The sequence below is a fragment of the Oryza brachyantha genome, chromosome 6 (genome assembly GCF_000231095.2).
Source record: "Oryza brachyantha chromosome 6, ObraRS2, whole genome shotgun sequence".
Lineage (NCBI taxonomy): Eukaryota > Viridiplantae > Streptophyta > Magnoliopsida > Poales > Poaceae > Oryza > Oryza brachyantha.
Genome location: NC_023168.2, coordinates 19,701,262 through 19,723,137, shown reverse-complemented (window position 1 = coordinate 19,723,137; position 21,876 = coordinate 19,701,262). Strand labels below are relative to the sequence as shown.

General features: G+C 41.4%; 4 protein-coding genes across 4 annotated transcripts; 2 read left to right on the top strand and 2 right to left on the bottom strand.

Moving 5' to 3' along the window:
- The first annotated feature begins 924 nt into the window (after positions 1-924).
- Positions 925-7,365, top strand: LOC102711985 (auxin response factor 17). The gene is made up of 14 exons (XM_006656315.3): positions 925-1,884; positions 2,536-2,654; positions 2,802-2,900; positions 2,985-3,041; positions 3,135-3,290; positions 3,369-3,453; positions 3,768-3,858; positions 3,977-4,141; positions 4,211-4,333; positions 4,634-4,709; positions 4,890-5,037; positions 5,141-6,330; positions 6,620-6,810; positions 6,892-7,365. The coding sequence occupies exons 1-14, from the start codon at positions 1,827-1,829 to the stop codon at positions 7,082-7,084; spliced, it is 2,751 nt and encodes a 916-aa protein (XP_006656378.1). The 5' UTR covers positions 925-1,826; the 3' UTR covers positions 7,085-7,365.
- A 2,032-nt stretch (positions 7,366-9,397) lies between these two features.
- Positions 9,398-14,676, bottom strand: LOC102710602 (zinc finger CCCH domain-containing protein 45). Its single transcript, XM_006657185.3, has 7 exons — positions 14,306-14,676; positions 13,390-13,806; positions 12,423-12,585; positions 12,200-12,310; positions 11,530-11,598; positions 11,317-11,403; positions 9,398-10,551 (listed from the first exon to the last, which is right to left on the bottom strand). The coding sequence occupies exons 1-7, from the start codon at positions 14,653-14,655 to the stop codon at positions 9,763-9,765; spliced, it is 1,986 nt and encodes a 661-aa protein (XP_006657248.3). The 5' UTR covers positions 14,656-14,676; the 3' UTR covers positions 9,398-9,762.
- On the top strand, positions 14,636-15,894 carry LOC107304421. Its single transcript, XM_040525042.1, has one exon. The coding sequence runs from the start codon at positions 14,784-14,786 to the stop codon at positions 15,399-15,401; it is 618 nt and encodes a 205-aa protein (XP_040380976.1). The 5' UTR covers positions 14,636-14,783; the 3' UTR covers positions 15,402-15,894.
- Positions 15,895-16,049: 155 nt separating this feature from the next.
- On the bottom strand, positions 16,050-20,417 carry LOC102710033 (geranylgeranyl transferase type-2 subunit alpha 1). The gene is made up of 8 exons (XM_006657183.3): positions 20,051-20,417; positions 19,573-19,732; positions 19,182-19,348; positions 18,997-19,101; positions 17,782-18,549; positions 17,516-17,705; positions 16,872-17,049; positions 16,050-16,709 (listed from the first exon to the last, which is right to left on the bottom strand). Exons 1-8 carry the CDS (start codon positions 20,164-20,166, stop codon positions 16,318-16,320), a joined length of 2,076 nt encoding a protein of 691 aa, XP_006657246.1. The 5' UTR covers positions 20,167-20,417; the 3' UTR covers positions 16,050-16,317.
- Between the last annotated feature and the right edge of the window lie 1,459 nt (positions 20,418-21,876).

Sequence of the window (21,876 nt, the reverse complement as noted above, 5' to 3'; positions counted from 1 at the left end):
CATTTTACAACTTTTCTTTTAACTCTTAAAAGATATACTTCCCCGCTATTCGAGAGGAAGAAAAGAATATCAGAACTAATTTCAAAATGTTTATGTTAGACAATGTTAGAGACATTTTTTTTTTGTCACTGAGACGTAAATAGGAAGATACTTATCTGTCATAATACTTGTGTAGGAGAGGTATCTAAGTTAATAAGTGGGATTCACATATCAGTCAACAAATACTACTGCTAAGGATATTGCTCCATCGAGAATACATAATTCATCGAGAATATATAGTTGAGTTTCTAATATAGTTTGACATATAATGTTAACTTTGATGTCTCTCCCCCTTATAAAAATATACTCCATCTCAAGTAGGAAGTAGGAAAGTAATACTCCGCCATTCTGAAATACAAATGTTTCTATAGTTTGATTCTGGTAAAAAATATAAGTATTTTTATAATATGCACGTTACTAATTATCTTAATTTAAAATCTTTACCATTTTATCTTCACATGCTCCCATCCAAGTTCATTCTCCATTACTAAGGGGGCATCATATTGTTTTTTTATGATGTTAATTTCTAATAAACAACTAAAGATACTTATATTTTAAGACAAAACTAATATATTTGTTCTAAAAGAACTATCTTTTCAACATCTCACATGTACCAACACAAAACTGGAAAGACATTTACCATCTCTACTTTATAAATCTCTATACAGTTACTTTTACAAACAAATATATTTATTATTTTAAAGTTGAAATATTTATGGAACAAATAAAATGTGTAAAAATGAAGTCTCTTTGTAGGGACGGAGTAGAAAAGCTCCAAGGATAGGAGATGCTCCAGTGAACACGGTGACAAATAGAAAATGCTACAGTACGTTGTTTTCCCCTCTTCTTCAGCGTAGCGTGTGCAAAAAAAGAAGCATGTAGAAAGGGTACATCGTACGATGTTGTTCACCCGTGTACAATTATACTCCATCCAATACTTAACTGTAGCTACATAAAAAAATTTACCCAAAACACCTTACTGGCTGAGAGAGAGAGAGAGCAACTGATGAGAGAGAGAGAGAGAGGTCACCACTCGTGGAGTCGTGGGGTTAAAACCCCAAGAACAACTTGGAAGTAGCAAGAAGCTGCAAGAGGAGGAAGCAAGCAAGCCAGAGCAAGAAGAAGAAGCTAGCACATCTCACTGCAACTCTTGAGCTGGGAAAAAGTTGCAACAGAAGAAGAAAGAAAGAAAGAAGCATCAGCCAGCCAGCCAGCTAGGCAGAGGGAGGAGCATGCTCCTAGCCTCCCTCTCCGGCGGCGGCGGCGGTCGGATCTGCCGGGGAGCGGCGGCCGGGGCGCGGAGAGCTCGGAGCTAACCGTCTGGGCCTCGCGCCCGCGAGATCTGACGCCATAACTTGTTGGATCAAGCCGCGTCGCCCCCTGGGAGCAGCATTTCCTTGGCTCCGCGGCGGCGTCGCCGCCTTTGCGCATTTCTTGTCCCCCTTCCTCTGCCGAGGATCGCAGCTTTCCACTGGTTCTTGCTGGTCTCGGTGAAGTGAAAATTTCCCAGCTCTTTATTGATGGAGAAGCTCACGCTTGCTCGGTAACAAATTTGCCGGGGGGGGGGGGGGGAAGCGTAATTGCGAAACAGCGGAAGAAGAAGTGTGGTGAGTTGGCGAGGCGAAACTGAGAAAGCGATGGTTTTTGGGAAGGCGCTGTGATTTGGCCTAAAAAGGAGGAATCTTTCCTCCGTTTTCTCCTTCCTTCACAACTTCCTGCACGCTCTTATATTGCATTCAGATCGGTCTTGTGATTGGTCTTTTGGGAAGAAGGGAGAGAACGAGAAAATGAGGCTTTCGTCGTCGTCCGGCAGCGTCATCCCGGCTCAGGCTGCGTCGCCGGAAGGTACTTTTTTTTTTTATTGATGATGCAGAGTTTTGTGTGTTCCGTGGCTTTGCTCATTAATGCCCCTCCTTGTTCATTTATTTAAAGTAAGATGAAGTTCATAGGACTATGTAGTATTTTGTTGCTGTTTGTTCGTATGCTTTGCTTGAAAGTTTCAGAGCTCGTGTCTGGGCTATGTTCTTGTGATCAGGATGCTACAGAAATGCGGCAAATTTGAGTTCTCTGTGCTATTTGGATTTATTGTGATGTTTTATTTTAGAAAGGATTCTCCAGTCAACACGATAAGTTTTTTTTTTCACTTGGATTTTGGCCTTGTATTCCCACGATAAGTTCTGCAATCATGTATATCTTGTCTATTTTCGATCCAATTCTTCCTTGTGCCTTGATTCTGCGCGGCTGTTCTTTCCTCAGAATAATATTTTTGTGCTTTTCACCTGCGTACTTGGCTATTTTCTCGGAATATGCAGAAAAAAGAGGCCCCTTTCCCCAATGTTAGGCCACTCACTAGTTCATTTTGTACCATTTCCACCTGGAACAATCCTGTGCATATGAAACCAGAAATGATGTTACCCTTTATGCTTCCAGGAGCTACCATTGTTTGTTAAAATTTACAGGGTAGAGTCTTCTGACCAGATGCTTTTGCTATCACAGCTGTAGAGGAGCACAAATGCTTGAATTCGGAGCTTTGGCACGCGTGTGCCGGCCCCCTTGTTTCTTTGCCTGCAGTTGGTAGCCGAGTGGTTTATTTCCCACAGGGTCACAGCGAGCAGGTTACAATTTTTTCACTCCACTACAAGTTCTTCTTGAACCTAAGTCATGTATCATGTGATGGTTTCACTGTCAAATTGAAATCTGACTTGATTCTATCCGAAACAAGTTGCTTCTATGTAAATTTATTGGGTCAATTGCTGTTGCAGGTAGCTGCATCAACAAATAAAGAAATGGAATCTCAGATCCCCAATTATCCTAACTTGCCTGCACAACTTATATGCCAACTTCATAATGTGACGATGCATGTAAGTTTGGAGAACTTTTTCCCAGAGTCAACTAATCTTGCTGCTGTCCTTGTGTTATATCATCTGCTTATTTCCTCCCTTCAGGCTGATGCAGAAACAGATGAGGTCTATGCACAGATGACACTACAACCACTTAGCCCGGTAATTCATAGTTTCTTTGTATAACAGCTCGTGCCATGTGCACGTCTTTTATAGTATCCAAGAGTGTAATTTTGGGCTTGCTTTTATTTTCAGCAAGAGCTCAAGGACCCATATCTACCAGCTGAATTAGGTACTGCCAACAAACAGCCAACGAATTATTTTTGCAAAACATTAACTGCAAGTGACACAAGTACGCACGGTGGATTCTCTGTTCCTCGGCGAGCAGCTGAGAAAGTGTTTCCTCCACTGGTTTGTGCTGATCTCCCGTTTTCCAGATATTCTTTGAATTGGTTCATCAACTGTGCTAAGTTGCCTTTAACTTTGTAGGATTTTACTCAGCAGCCTCCTGCACAGGAATTGATTGCAAAAGATCTTCATGGTAACGAGTGGAAGTTCCGTCATATCTTTCGTGGTGAGTAGTTTTTTTTTCTTTTTGCCATTTCTAATTTCTCTGATAAAGAAAACTAGTGTTGTCGTTTACAGTTGTGATAATACTATCCTAGATTCTAGCTGCCATTGTGGCCAATTTATCTTTATAAACGAAAGGACAAAAATCTTAGATATCTAATGGAAATAAGGAAAATTAAATCCATGTTTTTCACAATAAGACAACCATGGAGTCATGGAAGTGATTTTTTTTCATTGGGAATAGGACTGTTTTGTTAGAAAAGTGAGTAGCTTAAGGTGAGAAAAAAGGTTGCTCACAAAATCTAATTCATGGTGCAGGCCAGCCAAAGCGACATCTTCTAACTACAGGCTGGAGTGTCTTTGTAAGTGCAAAGAGACTTGTCGCCGGGGATTCTGTCCTATTTATCTGGTACATTCATTTATCAAAAATGCAAAATGATCACTTGATACTGTCCTCTCCTTAGCCGTTTATGTTGCAGCGGAGAGATTGTTTGTGGTTTTATATATGTATGTCCTTGCCCTGTCAGGAATGACAACAACCAGCTTCTTCTGGGCATTCGTCGAGCTAACCGCCCGCAAACTGTCATGCCATCTTCAGTCCTGTCTAGTGATAGCATGCACATTGGTCTTCTTGCTGCGGCTGCTCATGCTGCTTCAACAAACAGCCGGTTTACAATCTTTTATAACCCAAGGTATAATTTTTGTATAACATTTATGTACCAGTATTCCTCCTTCTGACTATCTCCTTTTGTTTTATGCAGAGCAAGCCCTTCAGAGTTTGTTATCCCACTTGCTAAATATGTTAAGGCTGTGTATCATACCCGTATATCTGTGGGTATGCGTTTCAGGATGCTTTTTGAGACGGAAGAGTCAAGTGTCCGGAGGTATGATAAAGTGTGTCTGCTTACTATATTTTTGCTTGGTCTGAACTTGACCAGTGACCTGTACACCATCCACTGTGCGAGTTTATATCTCCTGTTTCATTGCTTGAGTTCTCATACCCCATTAGTTCCTTGATAAAATCTGCTCCACTGCTGGGTTGGTGCATGCTCCAATAAGATTTTTGTCTTGGCCATGTGTTGATGTTGCTCCTTTTATTTCACTCAATACTAGACTTGCATATCATAGACTCAAGTACATACATGGTCTTAACTGCCTAACTGGACCAAATATTCTATTTACAGATACATGGGCACGATTACAGGAATTAGTGATCTCGATGCTGCTCGTTGGCCAAACTCACATTGGCGTTCTGTGAAGGTACAATTCGAGGCTACCATTTATCTTTATTGTCTCTAATCCTGTTCTTCACACATTTGGCCATGCAAGTTTTCTGTTAGACAGGATGAACATACCTTTGTGGATTCCTTGTTGGTCCATTGGTCCTGGCATCAACATTATCATTCAGCATGTTGGTACGGTTTTCTTTGGATAATGCAGGTTGGCTGGGATGAATCAACTGCTGGAGAGAGACAACCAAGGGTGTCGCTTTGGGAGATTGAGCCCCTAACAACTTTCCCAATGTATCCATCTCCTTTTCCACTCAGACTGAAGCGTCCATGGCCAACAGGCTTACCTTCATTACATGGTAGGAGTGACAGTTGATGTTTATACATTTTAAGATAGCTGCTTAAATAATGCATATTATTCTTTTACATTGTGAATCATCTTTCAATGATAACTACCTGCAGGTGGTAAGGATGATGATCTGACTTCCTCTCTCATGTGGCTTCGAGAAAGTGCAAATCCTGGTTTCCAATCACTGAATTTTGGTGGTCTCGGTATGAGTCCTTGGATGCAGCCAAGGATGGATGCTTCCTTACTTGGTCTTCAACCTGACATATATCAAACAATAGCTGTGACTGCTTTCCAGGACCCAACAAAGCAGGTCTCTCCCACGATGTTGCAGTTCCAGCAACCGCAGAATATGGGTGGCAGAGCTAATACTCTTCTGCCAAGTCAGGTTTTGCAGCAAGTGCAGCCTCAGTTTCAGCAGCAGCAATACCTCCAGAACATCAATGAGACGACAATCCAAGGGCAGGCTCAATCTGAGTTCCTTCAGCAGCAGCTTCAACGCTGCCAGTCATTTACCGAGCAGAAGCCCCAGCTGCCAACCCAACAACAGCAGGAGTCACAGCAGCAGCAGCAGCAGCAGCAAACACAGTGTATGCAAGTCCCACAACATCAACAAATGCAACAACAAAAGAACATGGCCAATTATCAGTCTGTATCTAATGCATTGTCACCATTTTCTCAACTCGCAGCTTCTCAGTCTTCACCTATGACGCTGCAAACTGTCTTACCATTCTCCCAACCACAGAGCTTTCCAGACACAAATATGAGCTCATTGTCACCATCCAATACATCCACCATACATAATACATTGAGGCCATTTTCATCAGAGGCACCTTCGCACCTAAGTATGCCAAGGCCAACTGCAATACCTGTCCCTGACCCATGGTCATCAAAGCGAGTTGCAGTGGAGTCTTTGCTGCCGTCTCGGCCTCAGGTGACTTCGCAGATAGAACAGTTGGACTCAACAACACCTAATATACCACAAAGCTCTGCATTGGCGCCTCTTCCTGGAAGAGGGTGCTTGGTGGATCAAGATGGGAGCTCTGATCCTCAAAATCATCTCCTGTTCGGTGTCAATATAGACTCGCAGTCACTTCTAATGCAAGGAGGCATCCCGAGCCTTCAGGGAGAGAATGATTCGACGGCAATTCCTTATTCCACCTCCAATTTCCTGAGCCCATCGCAAAATGATTTCCCCTTGGATCAAACACTAAATAGTGCAGACTGTTTAGATGAATCAGGATATGTGCCTTGTTCACAGAATTCTGATCAGGTGATTAATCGACCACCTGCGACCTTTGTTAAGGTGAGTGTTATCTTTTTTCCTTATAAGACAGGCATTTTACTGCTGAGGTTTTCAACTGTTTGCTATTTTGCTCATTATGTTGTTATGAAAGACATATACATCTAACATATGTGACTTATCACTAACTGTGTATTGCTTTTCCCTTTAACCAACATACTAGAATGTATGTAAGTTGTGCATTATATGAAATAAACTCATGCTTCGTAACCTTTACAATTAGATGTAATACACTTATTGTTTAATTCCTGGATCACCGCTAATCTGCAAATTGTTTCAATGTGGAAAACAGGTTTACAAATCTGGAACCTATGGAAGGTCACTTGATATCACTAGATTTAGTAGTTATCATGAACTCCGTAGAGAACTAGGGCGCCTATTTGGCCTTGAGGGCCAGTTGGAAAACCCTTTGAGATCAGGCTGGCAGCTTGTATTCGTCGACCGAGAGGATGATGTCCTCCTCGTTGGCGATGACCCTTGGCAGTACGTATTTATAAATTACTCTGATGATAATTGGAGCTGTTTCATGCTCTTCCTCACAACACTTCACTTTGATACTTCCAGGGAATTCGTGAATAGCGTCTCCTGCATAAAGATACTTTCACCACAGGAGGTGCAGCAGATGGGCAAGCCCTTTGAGCTTTTGAGCTCGGCTCCCGGAAAGAGGCTAGGTAGCAGCTGTGACGACTATGTGAGCAGGCAGGAATCAAGAAGCCTGAGCACTGGAATTGCATCTGTCGGTTCAGTTGAATTCTGAAGCGAGGGTGATAACGAGCCCTTGAATCAATTCTAGCCTATTACGTATGTTTCTCCCCTTTTTTTCCCTAGTTTTGAGATCTGGAACTGAAAGCACATAGATCATGCTTAGCTTAAGTTATGTACCATCTAATAATTATGCTATATGATATCAAATTCTCAGTAGAAACTACCAACTTTTGGTATATATATGCCAAAGCTTTGTTCCATGAAACACTAATCCTGTGAATGTAGGCCATCTAAATTATCAAACTTGCTGCGAAGTTTCGCGCATGTTGCATATCTTGTTTGTATTCTGCATAATCATGGCATTTTGGTTCCACATGAAGCACTGGTGGCAGCAACCAAACATTATGGTGGTCCTGGGAAAAACTGGTAAAACGTGCTCCATTCCCTAGTAGGGCCATCTTGGACAGAATTAATCTCAGACAAGATGCTTAGCACAATGGAATTGCGCAGTTGTAGTCTGATGAGCTTTTTCAATGGCTATGCTGGCAAGCCACTCTCGCTGAATTCCATTTATAAGCCTTTGATGGACAATCTACCTGCTTGCAATACAAGTACCAGGTTACTTATTTGTTACCAATGTGGCCACTGGTTCTGCCATTATCAGAAAAGAAAGTAGTTCTTTGTATTGCTGTAAGGATCATGGATAGACCCAAAGAAAGAGGTCATCTGGCTTACTCTACTTGGAGAAATTAGGCATCATCATTTCTTGGAGGCCAATTGCTTTGCAAAAGAGCTGGACCAGCAAACCCCACCCCATGTGAGGTTTGGGTCCCCATCGAGCTGACTAACCCACACTCAACTCACACTGAATCATCAATTGCATTGCAGTGAAAAGGAAATGGAAGATGGCCTCCCTTTGCTCAAGGTCAGCCAGTTTGTGTGTGTGTGGATGTGAATGTGAATGTGATACCCCTCTCACCTCCACCATCAATCCATCTATCACACATCCATTTCTTCAGGCCTTAATGCCCATCTATGCATCCATCTGTCTCATGTGCTAAATGATTGGTATGCCCTACCCCTCCTTGTGCTTAGGGATGCAAGTTTCCTCGCAAATAATATCCATTGGTCCAACTAATTTCACTAGAAGTGCATTTTACTCGCTGCATAATTATAAATCAAATAAACTAGCATGGGTCAAGGTCAACCCAGTTTTCTTTTGAAATAATGGATAAGTGTTTACACCTCCAACCTCTGGGCTAGGGCTGAAAACGGTACAGACACCATTTTCTTAAAAAACATAAAAATAGTATTACTTTTGATCATTTTCATTTATAAAATTAAAATTTCTAATTTCCATCAGCATCGTATTGAATATCACTAAATAGTCAAATTCATAAATATGAAAAGTTCCTAATAGTACCAAGACCGTTTTCGTAAAATAATATAAAAATGATACTGTTTCTGACCATTTTTCATCCTACTCTGCAGTGTGTACACAACCCTCGTATTAGGCCTTGTTTAGTTCTAAAAACATCACATCAAATTTTTGGACATTTAAATGGGGCATTAAACATAGATAAAACGAAAAACTAATTGCACAGTTATGTGAGAAATCTCGAGACGAATCTTTTAAGCCTAATTAGTCCATGATTACCATAAGTGCTACAGTAACCAACATGTGCTAATGACGGCTTAATTAGGCTCAAAAAGTTTGTCTCGTGGTTTCCAGCCGAGCTGTAAAATTCGTTTTTTTATCGTGTTCAAAAACTCCTTCCGACATCCGGTCAAACGTTCGATGTGATCTCTTTACCAAAAACTTTTGCCATCTAAACATGGCCTTATCCACTTGCATTTCTATATAGTGCTTGGCTCAATGGTGCTCCCAAGGGATGCAGTATATGTGTAGGACTTGACTATAGGGGAGTGGTGAATTAGCTTGGGTTTTGGTTGTGATTGTGACAAGTTTAAAGGTGGGGGGAAGGAGCATGTGGAGTGCAACAAGACACACCACCCACTCTTTCTCTTTGAAGGATTTGGGCATCTTGCTCTCCCCACAACAATCTCTTGATGATCCCTTCCATCTCAGTCAGATCTGTGGCAGGCCCCATCGCCTTTGCCCCTCCTCACATCTTGGCCTCATCCATCCATTCATCCATAGCAATGGAAGCTTTGGAGGTTATAGCACGCAACTACACAAGTGGTGCAGTGCATAGATGGACAAGATCGATCGATGGATGGATACCTCGCCATCAGCGACAACATGGCGTCAAAACTCCAAAATTTGTTTGTCGTGTCGCCTGCTTGGGCTACTGCATTGTTCTCCCTGGCACAGATCTCTTTTTTTTTTTGGCGTCAGAAGGTAAATGAAAAATGACATGGAAATGAAATGAATTGAATTTTGGGAACGAGGGCCTGTTAATGAATAATCATCACAGTATACACAACAATATAGATTATCCTCATGATGCTGTGTACATTCTGAAAACCATTAGAAAAAACAAGCCTAATATTTAGTCTGTTACAAAACTCCATTGGCGAATATGACCACACTCACTGCTCAGTAATACAGAGTAATTCACTAATTCACCATTTTTGTTCTAACCTGAGTTTGAAGGGGGAAAAATGAGGGGATGTTCTAAATGTTTCAACTCCTCAGGTTTCACCGACAGCTCTCTCAACAGAAAACACATAATCTATCTTCAAGGATCAAAAGTGCTCGATCTCGCCTTATCGTTTCCGCGACCTCCTAGGCGCAGCTTCCTCATCGCTCTCACTGTCATCGTCTCGGAGAGCGCTTCTACCATATCTGTCCCCAGACTGAGACCTGGTTCCTTCTGCTCCAGAATTCCCAGTGGCATCATGGCCCCTGCTTCCCTGGTCAGAGGTCGTCTCATACCTGTCACCTCTCTCACCACCTGGCCTTCTTTGCTCCCGCTTCGCGCCACGATTGTTTGGCGGAGGCGGTGGAGGCATGAAGGGAGCCATACCAACAGGTCGATTCGGTCGTCCAGGACCACCCATTCCCATGCCTCCCATTAGTGGTCCACGACCAGGACCCATCATCATATCTAGCCCCATGGGGAACATGCCCCCAGGTTGTGGGGGCCTGCCGGGGAAAACCATACCAGGCATAGGACCTCCTCTAGCAAAGTCACCAGGAAACCTTGGGCCACCAAATGGCGGAAAACCACGAGGCATTCCGAAAGGATCAGGCATTCCAAAACCACCGCCAAAACCAAAACCGTCACCCATCATGTTGGGAGGGAAGCCACGCCCTCCCATCATCGGTCCAACACCACGTAGCATTGGCATTTGAGGTGGCCACATCATCCCCCTTCCTCTTCCCCTTCCTTGAGATTCTTGAGCATTGCCTTCTTCTTCCTCCTCGCTTTCCTCTTCCTCCTCTTCTTCATTGTCATCAAACAGCACGATATCTTGATTGTCAGTTGCCTCATCAGCACTTACTCCTTTAGCCTTTTCTTCTTCTCTCTTTGCCTCCGCTGCAATTAGTATAGCCTACACAATATACAAATGATCAGCCAGTGTCGGCATGACAGTACTTCAAAAGGTGAACAAGAAAAAGAAGCACAATGACTTAAAAGTTTCTAAACCAAGTAAACAAAAGGTTTTAATCCTTAGATAAGGAATCAGCCAGCTATAATTGTATCATAGTAACAATAATTATTTACTTACCACAATATCTTTCTTCAAGTAAAATAGTATGGGAACCATAAAACTGCGCCTTTGCAATGTAACTTTACAAGAGAGTGATTCTGAATGCATATGTGATTCCTAACTGATTAAGAGTAAACAATTTGTCCTTTAATTTTTAGTCAAACTAGAAGTTTGATTTTTTATCTTTCCTTAACTGCAAGTTAATAACTTTGTTGTCTTTGTCCACTCTCTTTCCAAAGCAATTCTGACAACTTAAAATTATGGTGGTGTTTTTCGAATCACGTTGCCTCTGTCATGACTGAACCAGTGTAAAGAAGTACTACTACATCACAAGTGTATCAACACCAACAGAAATTGACTTGAACATAGCAAAGGATGCTACAGCATGGATGTTTTTCTGCATTTCTGCAATTTAGAACCATGATTGTTATGCAGGAATACTAGCCCAAAGCAAAGTCATGTAACCCAATTCTAGTGTTAACTGCAATGGTGCAAACTAGAGGAATTCCCATAAGTAAGAAAAAGGAAGCTAATGACTATATCGATGCCCTCCATAATAATTTAGTAGCAAATGCTAATAAAATAATTAAGAAACGCACAGCTTACCGTCAGCTCACTGTCTGGTTCTAGATAAAGCAGCGAAGCCAATTGCTCACCAATTAAAGGTTCTAGTTCCTGGCAATCTCGGCTGATCTGCATAAGCCAAAAGTGAATTAAACAGTTCAGTCCTGAAGTTTTTAAGGATCACACCATCACATAACTTTAGTTTAATAGACACTAATAACAAAAGTAGCCTTTAGTTCAATTGCTGCACTATACCTTAACAGGGAGATTGTCATTGTATGGATTGCGGAGATGATGTGTTTTCTGAAATGACAGCTCACAAAGCTGCAGGGCAAAAACTGTTGTAAATAGATGCACAATGATGATAGAGAACATAATATAAATGTTCCTGTATTAAAGGTAAAAACAAGGAATACAAACCAATAGCCACCAGTGCAATTAACAGTTTGGAAGACAGCAAAATTCAATCACTTGAGATGTGCTAACCCATCTCAATTACATCGTGCCCACTTGTGTTATATGATCTAGCTATATAACTGTCAAATGAATGAACAGAATATCCAAAATTCTGAATAGATAGTACGGACCAAAACTCTTCATAGCAATCTAAAAAAGACCGTAAACATTTGAGATTTTCTCAGTACTTTCATCTTTATAATCTTGTCTCGGCAGTTTAAAATATTCAGCAGGAAAATTATGTAGTTAAGCTAGTATTGCATCTTTAGCAGTGCCAGCTGACTATCAAAATTAAGAGGTGCCATATTTGATATTTTTATGTGGTGTGATAAGAATTCATGACCTTTGATATTTCTATGCGGTGTGATCAGAACTCACAACCATGATTGTGCACCATCATCCCTAAGATCCTACGTTCCATGAGCTAGAATTGAAACAAAAGTACAAAATGGGCAAGAAAAAAGTGTACCTTAAGCCACTGCATGGAGAAGTTCCTACCATAATGTGCCGTTCCATGAGCAGATTTCCAATTTCCACCACCAATGTAGCCACCAATCCTAGAAGTCATCTTTGCACAGCCCTTGAAAAACATAACATGGATAAGTACCCGACATTGTATGACTTCAAAATGTCATTCCCAATATGAGTTCACACATTCAATATTCACAGGTAAGATAAAACCTCCACTTTACCTGGAAATGACGAGTTCTATTGACTGAGAATATTAAAATAACATTTTCAATGGATTCAAAGGCTTCATTAAGTTTAGCCTCATTGCTCCTTTGGGTAGCCCAGATGCCCTGCTGAACTGATATCTCCAGATTCTCTCTATTGCAACTCTTAACAATGAAGTACCTGATTTTTACATTTACCAACCGAAGACTCAATTAGAGAGCTTTCATGTTCTTATAGTACCAGAAGACACTTGACACCATGAAACAATCAAGCAGAACTTCTAACTGGAAAAGCGCTAAGTTATTCCTCATGGCAGTACCAAGATAAGGATGAATGCTACCATTTAACTATATAAAGATTAGATAATAAAATACTGAAATTATTTGACCATTACGACAAGCAGTAACAAGTGAAAACTGTCAGTTTTGCAATTCAACAATTTAGATATTTAAATTCCATAGGTAAACAATAGAATGTGCTGCATCCAGAAATTGTTGAGGCTTGCTCACTACCATGCAGACGACATGCTATGGCTATTACCAGACCATATATTTTCCAGAACTAACTGTTTATGAACTTTCATGTGGTACCTGTACTCAAACTTTCCATCATGGAATCCTACCATGCAAAGTTTAAATTTAACAAAAATGATGGATTGATATGACACACTTCTTCTAAAGTGCTAAACAATGTAACCAGCCTTGAGGTAGCTACAACTAGCTACCAGTACCCAAAAAGAAATACTAATAGCTAGAAACTTATGTAAATAGCAAAAAAGATGATCGCGGCATTTTGTTATAAGTCAATCTACAAGATGCAAAACAAGATTTGACAAATAAGTACATTTTATTACCAAATGTGAAAAGAGATAACAGAGTTGCTGTTTAATTCTATGTTCTATCATAACTGAATCTGGGACTATGTATATCATTTTCAGAAATATGCTAGAAGCTTTACAATATTTACTAGAAACTCCACACACACCTAGATGGCCCTTGTGGAAGGGGTGTTGCAATTCTAGTGGCTTGATTAGACAAGCCATTTGGAACATTTGGAGCAGATTGGACTTGGTCATTTGTATTTGGCTTCTGTTGTTGCTGCTGCTGCTGCTGCTGTGGCGGCTGTTGATTTGTTGTTTGTACTTGCTGTCCAACAGCAGGCTGAGCAGTTGTGGCTGCAGTATTATCTACTGAATTTTGGTTAGGTAAACCTGAACCCTGTGGATGTTGAGATCTCTCCCCCTGTTGATTATAGTTATTGTGCCTATGCTGATTGAATTTGTTGAAAGAGCGAATCTGCAAAATCTTCTGCAGAGCTTCCTCAACAGGAGGTGGTGGCCCAGGTAACTTGACATGCTTGTACCGGCAGCCAGGACCATTAGGGCAAAATCCCATCTTGTACCTGTGAAGCAGCACGGGATGACACACAAATGTCAGAGATATTATCAATAACATTATATTGACTTATTTACAACAACACATGGTTTCCACATATGACAATAAACAAACTCCTTTAAGTGATGGTGCATCTGTAGGACTGATCATCGCTTCTACCATGCTCTATAAATTAGATAAATCTCATTTACATGGCATTTCCATAGTATCTTGAGAGTAACTTCTATCAGCAGCAATCAGAAAACGCACCAAGCTCACTAAATGTAACCGAATGGAATCAAACTACAGAGAATCAATCGAGCGTGCAAACAAGGCATACATGTTAGCGCACAAGCTAACTAGATCGCACTAGCTAAATTCCACTAAAATTAGTCAACTACACACCTCCAGGAGTGAAACAACGAATCCCTCGCAGTGATAATCCAACCCCGGATCAATACATGCTAAATTTGACATGGAAGGAAGAGAGATAAAAAAAAGAAAGCCCTGGGGATCGAGGATCTCACATGTTGCACTCCTTGACATCGTCGTAGGAGTGCTTGTAGGAGCAGTCGGGCTCGCGGCACTCGCCGTAGTCGCGGAAGAAGCGGCACACGGGCATGCGGGACTTGTCGAACTGGTGCAGGAACCCGCAGGCCTCCCCCTTCATGCACAGGCCGCGCAGCCAGTGCCGGCACACCGTCTGCCTGTAGCTACTGCCACCGCGGCGGGCGCGCCCGTGCCCGCCGCCGTCTCCGCCGCCGCCGCCGCCGCCGACCACCCCGGCGTCGGCAGCGTGCGGCGCGGGCCCCCCGGCGGCGGCGGGGGCCTGGTCGAGGCCGCCCTCGAAGTCGAAGCTGAGGTCGCCGTCGTCCATGGGGGAGGAGATTTTAGGGTTTTTTTCTCCCCGGCTTGGGAGTTGGGACTCGAGGTGTTTCTCTCTCTACTATAGGGGCCAGTTCGAATCCCGGGAATTGGAATCCCGAATCGAGCCCTGGAATCGGAATGAGACAGGAATGGACTAATGGGTCGGGTCCAAGCGTGCCGACCCGGGAATGGGTGAACAGTGATGGGCCGGCAAATCGTTCCACCCGACGGCCCACCTCAGATCCTTCCTCCACCGTCGGCCTCCTCGCCGCCGCCCGCCGGCCACCGCCGATCCGATCTCCATCCCCGCCGCTGGTCAGCACCCACCCTCTCTCTCTCGCATCTCTCCCTACCCGCGCCTACCTTCTCTCAGCTTCTCCTCCAGATCAGGGAAGCCCCATGGCCGACGTGACCTCCACCCCCGACGATTCCCACCGCAGCAGCTCACCACCACCGCAAGAAACCGCCGCCGCCGCCGGCGGCTCGCAGCATGTCGAGCAGCTGAGGAAGATGCTCTTCCGGAGGATGCTGGTCGGCGTGAACGACGGCCGCTACTTCCTCGGCCTGTTCCACTGCGTCGACAAGCAGGGCAACATCCTCCTGCAGGACGCCGTGGAGTACAGGAGCGCGCGGCACTCGTCGCCGTCCCCGACGGAGCAGCGCAGCCTCGGCCTCATCCTCATCCCGGCGGCGTGCCGCTCGTCCTGCCATGTCGACTGCTCTGTCGAGGGGAGTATGTCTCTCCTGTCTCTCTGAACGAACTGAAACGAGTGATGCTTCACTAGTTCTTTCCTTTTTCGTTCTGGTTGCAGAAAGATGGTAGCTTTGGAGTCTTGGATGAACCCATGTATGAAAATCTTCGTGCTGTGACATAATTTGCAACCAGTTTTTCTTTTTTTTTTCTTGATTGCAAAAGCTGATAGCTTATGAGTTTTGGATGAACCTATGTATGAAAATCTTCCTGCTATGAATTAGTAATTTGCAATCTTTTTGTCATATGGTATACTCCTAGTGGTGCTGTTTTTGCTGGAATCTTTTAGGGAGGGCTGGTGTTTGTATGTTTCACTGCAGTAGAACAGAACAGATCAGTGATGTACTGCTGCTTGTGTCTCATTTCAGTTTGGTTTTCAGTCAACCTGATGATTTAGATTTCTCATATGGTGTTGAGTAACATTTCTTACCTGTTTAGTCAAGAAATCATCAAAGGCCAAAGTGCATTAGTAACATGTTTGCAAACTCCTGTTTGGGTGGATCATAACTGTCAAGATCACTTTTCTTATTAGTGACTGCGGTTTGGTAAATTATTATAGTTCATATGAATGTGTTCTTTGAGAAGCATGTTTTGATATGGTAGCACATAATTGATTCCCATATCAGTAGGGAAGTTCATTAGTCCATACTCTGGCTCCAAACTGATCGCGCATCATGAAACACAATGAAATTTCTTCAGCTCTGTAATATCATCGTTTTTTAAAGGAACTGTTCATTCATTTAAAACAGAAAAAACTCTTAAATAACATGACCATGTCTTAAATTTCCTTTGAAATCTACGAGTATTCCAGTACGCATGGACCGTATCAAAAAATAGCACTTGCGTTCCTAAAATCAGACAAAATTGTATACAACATGACCAGACTATCCAATTTGTATCTTTACCAATGAAGAGAAACAGTTAATGAACACATGCCCCGTCAAGCCATTTCAGAGATGGATTGAGTGTCACAACAAGAGTCATGAAGCCCTCCTTGTTGGCAACTGCATTTCCTTCAAGACAAAGCTGTACCAAATTAACATTTTTGAATAATAATATGGCATCCCAGAATTCCTCCACGTTGATATTTTTCTTCAGGCACTCTTCAAAAGCTTCACATGCTTCAACTTTATGTGAGAATGGCGATGGGCAGATATACCGGGCCGTGTCGATCGGGTGAGTTCCAATCTCGTTGGAAGATAAATCCAATACTTTCAAAGAAATTATCTTCGTGAGTGGTTCAAGTGCTGTGAAACTACTGATCTGGTTGTTGCTGAGGTTCAAGCATACAAGCTGCTGCAAAGACTCCAAGCCTGAAAAATACCAAAAAAAAGTTTATTTAAAGATGGGTGTCAGTTTAAATATACATGTGAGTTTGCCAATTGCATTTGTGAAGCTAATTTACAGATCCTCTACACTGACATTAATGCTTCTGAAGTAGACAAAATGAGTTACAAGGTATGAAAAGGTGTAACCTTCAATCGATCTGAGGTTGTTATGGCTTAGGTCCAAAATTTGAACCCACAACAAGCGTTCTGCAAATCCAATACGTGTTAAAGATAATCTGCAAAGCTGCACATGGTTTAATGGAGCTAACTTGGGCAGAACTTTGACAGAACAGTACTTCTTGACAGCCTCCATGTCACATGTTAACTGCAAGGAAATGTTGAGTTAAATAGCAGAAATGGGTCACTTTTTTATGTCAAATGATATGATTTACGTATACTTCATCTATGCAATAACACTATTACCATTCTGACTTTCTAACTTGGCTGGTCATAATTCGTAAAACTGTAAACCAGAAAAGTCAAGAGAACAATATGGTTTCAAGGAGCATGTAGAAGGTTAATCTATTCATTTGCTTAGAACAATGTAATTATATAGAGCAAACATGATGCAATAAACTTTCTAGTGAATTAAAACATGTAAAGGGCTGTGCATCACCATATGCCCTCATGAATATAAGCACAAAAAAAACTATTCACGAATGAACAATGATAACATGGTGAGATGTTGATTCATGGTATTTTAGTTCAGTACTTCCACAAATTATAGATGTCAGATGCCTCCACAAAATAGTGAGATATTCATAGTTTTTTTTCACATGAGTTATTGTTACCTGATCCACTAGGACTAGGCTCCGCTCATCCTCATAGTACCTTTTATGAGATGGATCCAGGTGGATCAAGTCATTAAAGAGCCTTAGTGCCTCTTCACAGTATCCCTTCCTTTCAACAAGAGAACTTCCACGGGACTTTATTGCAGCACAAGCAAGCAATAACCGTGCTAAAGTCAACTTCGCAAACTTGCTGAGAAATAGGGTATGACGTTAAAAGAGAAGCCAAATAAATTACACAGAAGATGCAACATTGAAAATAGACTAACCTGTTGTCATCAGGCAATTCTCTAAAAAGGTCTATTTCATCAGATAATCTTTCCAAATGCCAATTTGATTCCTCGTGAACCGAGGCATCAGTAATCTTTAGGAGCTCAAAACGGGTGCAACTGGGATTTACATGAGATGGAAGTGGGTCTAAGAAATCCCATGAGATTAAATCATGAATTGGGTCCGTATCCTGGTCTGTACTGTCAATGCTGCTTAGTTCAACGGTAAACGAGAAATGCATGGGACAGCAAAAATTAGAACCAGTTCTGGACACAATTTCATCTAAGTTGGTTATGCTCACTTCAACTGAAAATTGCTGCAGACTGCTATACTCCAAGTTTGATACCTCAAGATAAGTAACCCAGCAGTTAGAATGTCCAGAATCTGTTACTGAAAGGGGCTTCCACTGAATGTTCTTACCAACCACCAAATCAGAATTCAAATTCACGCTTGATGAACTCAACCCTTTCACAGGCTCATTAAAATAGAGAACAATTGGTAGAATCCCTTCCTTCAGTGAGTAACAACAAATGGAGCTCGAGGAAGATAAACTGAGCTTTGCACCATTAGAAGGCCACGAAGCAATCAGCTGCGGATTCTCTGGACTAGATGTCTGAGCTAAAAGCCAGAGGTGATAGAACCACCCACTTTGATCACTTGGGTCTGTAAAAAGGGCCTGAGTTACAAGTTCAAACTCCTCTGAAAAAATCTTCTGCTTTGACTCAAAACCCTTGCTCCGTTTGATCAGCAGATTGGACAAAAGTATACTGCAATACACAGAGTGAGACACTGAAGCATAAAACTTAACAAATTGTACAAAAGTAACTATCAAAATCTGATGGGAACCACTAAAAACAAGGATAATACAAATTACTCAAAAAAAAATTTAAGTCCTAGGTAAGGATAGTAAGCCAGGGTACAAAAATTCAGTCATAATCTAAGGAGATGAGTCCTCAAGTTAATCTGTTGTTTTAAACGATAAGCACTTGATTGTCTATAAATCAATGTCAGTTCAGTTGCTAAGCGGAATTGAGCAATCTTTTACTACAGATAGAACACAAGACAGGACTTGAATAGTTATATTCACTTATCCTACTGTTATTAGTTGCATATGTTTCACAGTCCATATACTGGCTGCACTTAAAAGTTCAAACATCACCAAATGGACATGTCCTAAGGCATTTAGAAAGATTTGTCTATTAACTTTGGCATACCTGCGATTATGCCATGCTGAGTAATTACTGAAGTTGTCACTGATCTTATCCATTGTGTACTTAAGCTCTTCCTCTTCTGGCACCCCCATGAATTTGGCAAGGAATCTGTCCAACGGGGAATCAAACCAAAGTTCCAAACAGATAGACTCAATCTGAATTTCCAACAAGAAAAGGAAAAAAATTACCTGCGGTAATTCCATCCATGGAAATTCCTCGCATCCACCTTCAATAGTTTATCCAAGAGGCCAAATTCACGCTTGAAATCCACTGGTGCAAGCTTTTGATTTAGCAACCACTTTCGGTGATACCAAGCCCCATAGGACTTTGGATTCTGCCTCAATGCAACCTCTACCTTCAAAAATTCATAGTTGAGGGTCATATAAGCAATCAACTGCATGACACGTGAAACAAAGCATGACGCAAACAAGATCTTTTTAACACTATCATTTGCATTCTCTAACTGCAATTGCTTTTCCTGTCTTGAGAAAGCATAGACCCTACTGAAGAGCACAGGACAATCAGACCCATGGTGGCCTCCTGTTGTATACTTGTAGTATATGATTAATCACAACTTACCACTCTGAGCTCATCATCAATGGCAGATTTGACGGCCTCCGGCTCAGAAAGCTCCCCAAGGTTGTGCTGAAACGCAAGCTTCCGGTAGTTCCATGCAGTGTACGCCTCAGGATTAATCTCAAGCAACTTGAAGCTCAGCCCGAGTGCCTCCTTGCTGTACCTGCAGGTCCCATTGATCCAGATAACAAATTCATCATGTCACTGAGTACGAACGTGATAACCTGAATCTAAGACCTTCTGAAACAAAATAAAATACAGCAAAAAATGTGCAAGCTTTACTAGAAGGCGCTAATCAAACTGGCACACAGCACTGGATCTCTCTAGTTCCGAACAAGAATCGAGTAACGACCAACAAGATCGAATCTTTACGCCTAATAGTGTCCGAGGAGACCATTTCCGAATCACGATAGCCATCAAGATTCGACCTTACGAACCCTAGGGGCAGAGGGGAGGCGGCGACGCGCGACAGGAAGCTTACGTGCGGTCGTGGTGGTTGCGCAGGACCTGGGCCTGGAGGTCGCGGAGCTTGGCGGCCTTGGCCTCCGCCGCCGCCGCGTCCTCCGGCTTGTCCGGGCGCCGAGGCCGGCCGTGCATCTCTCCCCACCTCCTCCTCCGGCGCGGCGCGGCGGTGGGGCTTTGGATCTCACGGAGAGGAGGGGTTGGGACTTGGGAACTTGGAAGCTGAAACTTCGAAAGATCCAACGCCTAGTTCGATCCTTTCAGCACAAGAAGTGGCATACTATTACTACCACATTGTTTTACTCTTACCTTCTTCTTCGTCAGTCCAAAAATGCAGCAACACAGTAATAATACTGGATTAGATATATTATATGGAGTAACATTACAAATTTGGGCAAATTCTTTGTCCACAATACTAATAGTAGATATAGTTTATTATTACAAATCCCGATGGATCCTTTTTGTTTAGATTTGTAGTACTACTCTTTCCAGTTTCATACTTCTCGTTGATATGGATATATGTGGTAAAAAATTTAAAACTTTTATTATTAGAAATTTTTAAAATATTTAATTTGAAAACACCCGTGCACGAGTCATAAATAATAACTTAATACAGGTAATTATTTGTTTGTTTTTATATATTTGAATAGAAAAATTATAGTTAAATATAGATTTACAAGATCGTGATGTTATTCAAAACGACAATAATTATTATAATGCATCTGATGCAATACTTTATTACTGTATTTTTTGTTATGGTGGTATAAACCACTACCAACGTAGGGGGCGATGGTTTTTTCTTTTTAGAAAAACTCAAACGATATATTTGTAAATAAAAAATAATTTATAAATAATTTTGTTTTACTTACATGTTTTTATCAATATAAAGCAAATGTTGAAAATAAAATAGAATAAAAAATCTAAATTTAAGGCTAAAAATTTATAAGCATGAGCAAACACTGGTAATAATGTTGCCAGTGTTTTTAATATCACATGGTTATCGTAATTCTGTGTGGTAACCCTCTGAGTTTATAAAACTCAGTTTTTCGCTATGCTTTGTGGTACTGATACCGTCGGGTGACAGTAATCAGTAGCAAAACGGTACGTTGAACCATGTGACATTAGTATGAAACCGTGAAGTGTGTTTTTTGAGAACATTTTCTATAAAAAATCATATTAATATATTTTATAACTTTTAATAACTAATCATGTAGTAATCTATTACTATGTTTAATAACTAATCATATACTATGTCTCCCGTCCGGATAACCTACCTACATCTAGACGTAGTCTTAGACCCTGTTTGGATGACTGTGACTTTTTTAAAATCCCTGTCATATCGAATGTTTGGACACAAATATACACTATTAATAAAACACACCTCACACTCTAGACTATTTCGCGAGACGAATCTATTGAACCTAATTAGTCCATGATCAGTGAATGTGATGCTACAGTAAACATTTGCTAATCATGGCTTAATTAGGTTTAAAAAATTTGTCTAACAAAATAGCATTTATTTATACAATTAGTTTTGTTATCAGTCTATATTTAATACTCCTAATTAACGCCCAAATATCCGATGTAACCAAAAATCCAAACAATCCAAACAGTCACTTAGTCTGTATGCAGCAAGAGTATACTTTATGTTAACACAGCCCTCAAAATACAGAGGGACAATACCTCAGTAAAATCAATTTACTAGAAATATCCGGATTGGGTAGCCTTGAGCCAATTGATTTCGTTCCTCATCTTTTCACTTCCACTTATACTTATAAATTAAAATTTAAATATTTAGTTGATTTTATGTTTTTCTATCATAACTTATTTGTCGGTCTTTATTTT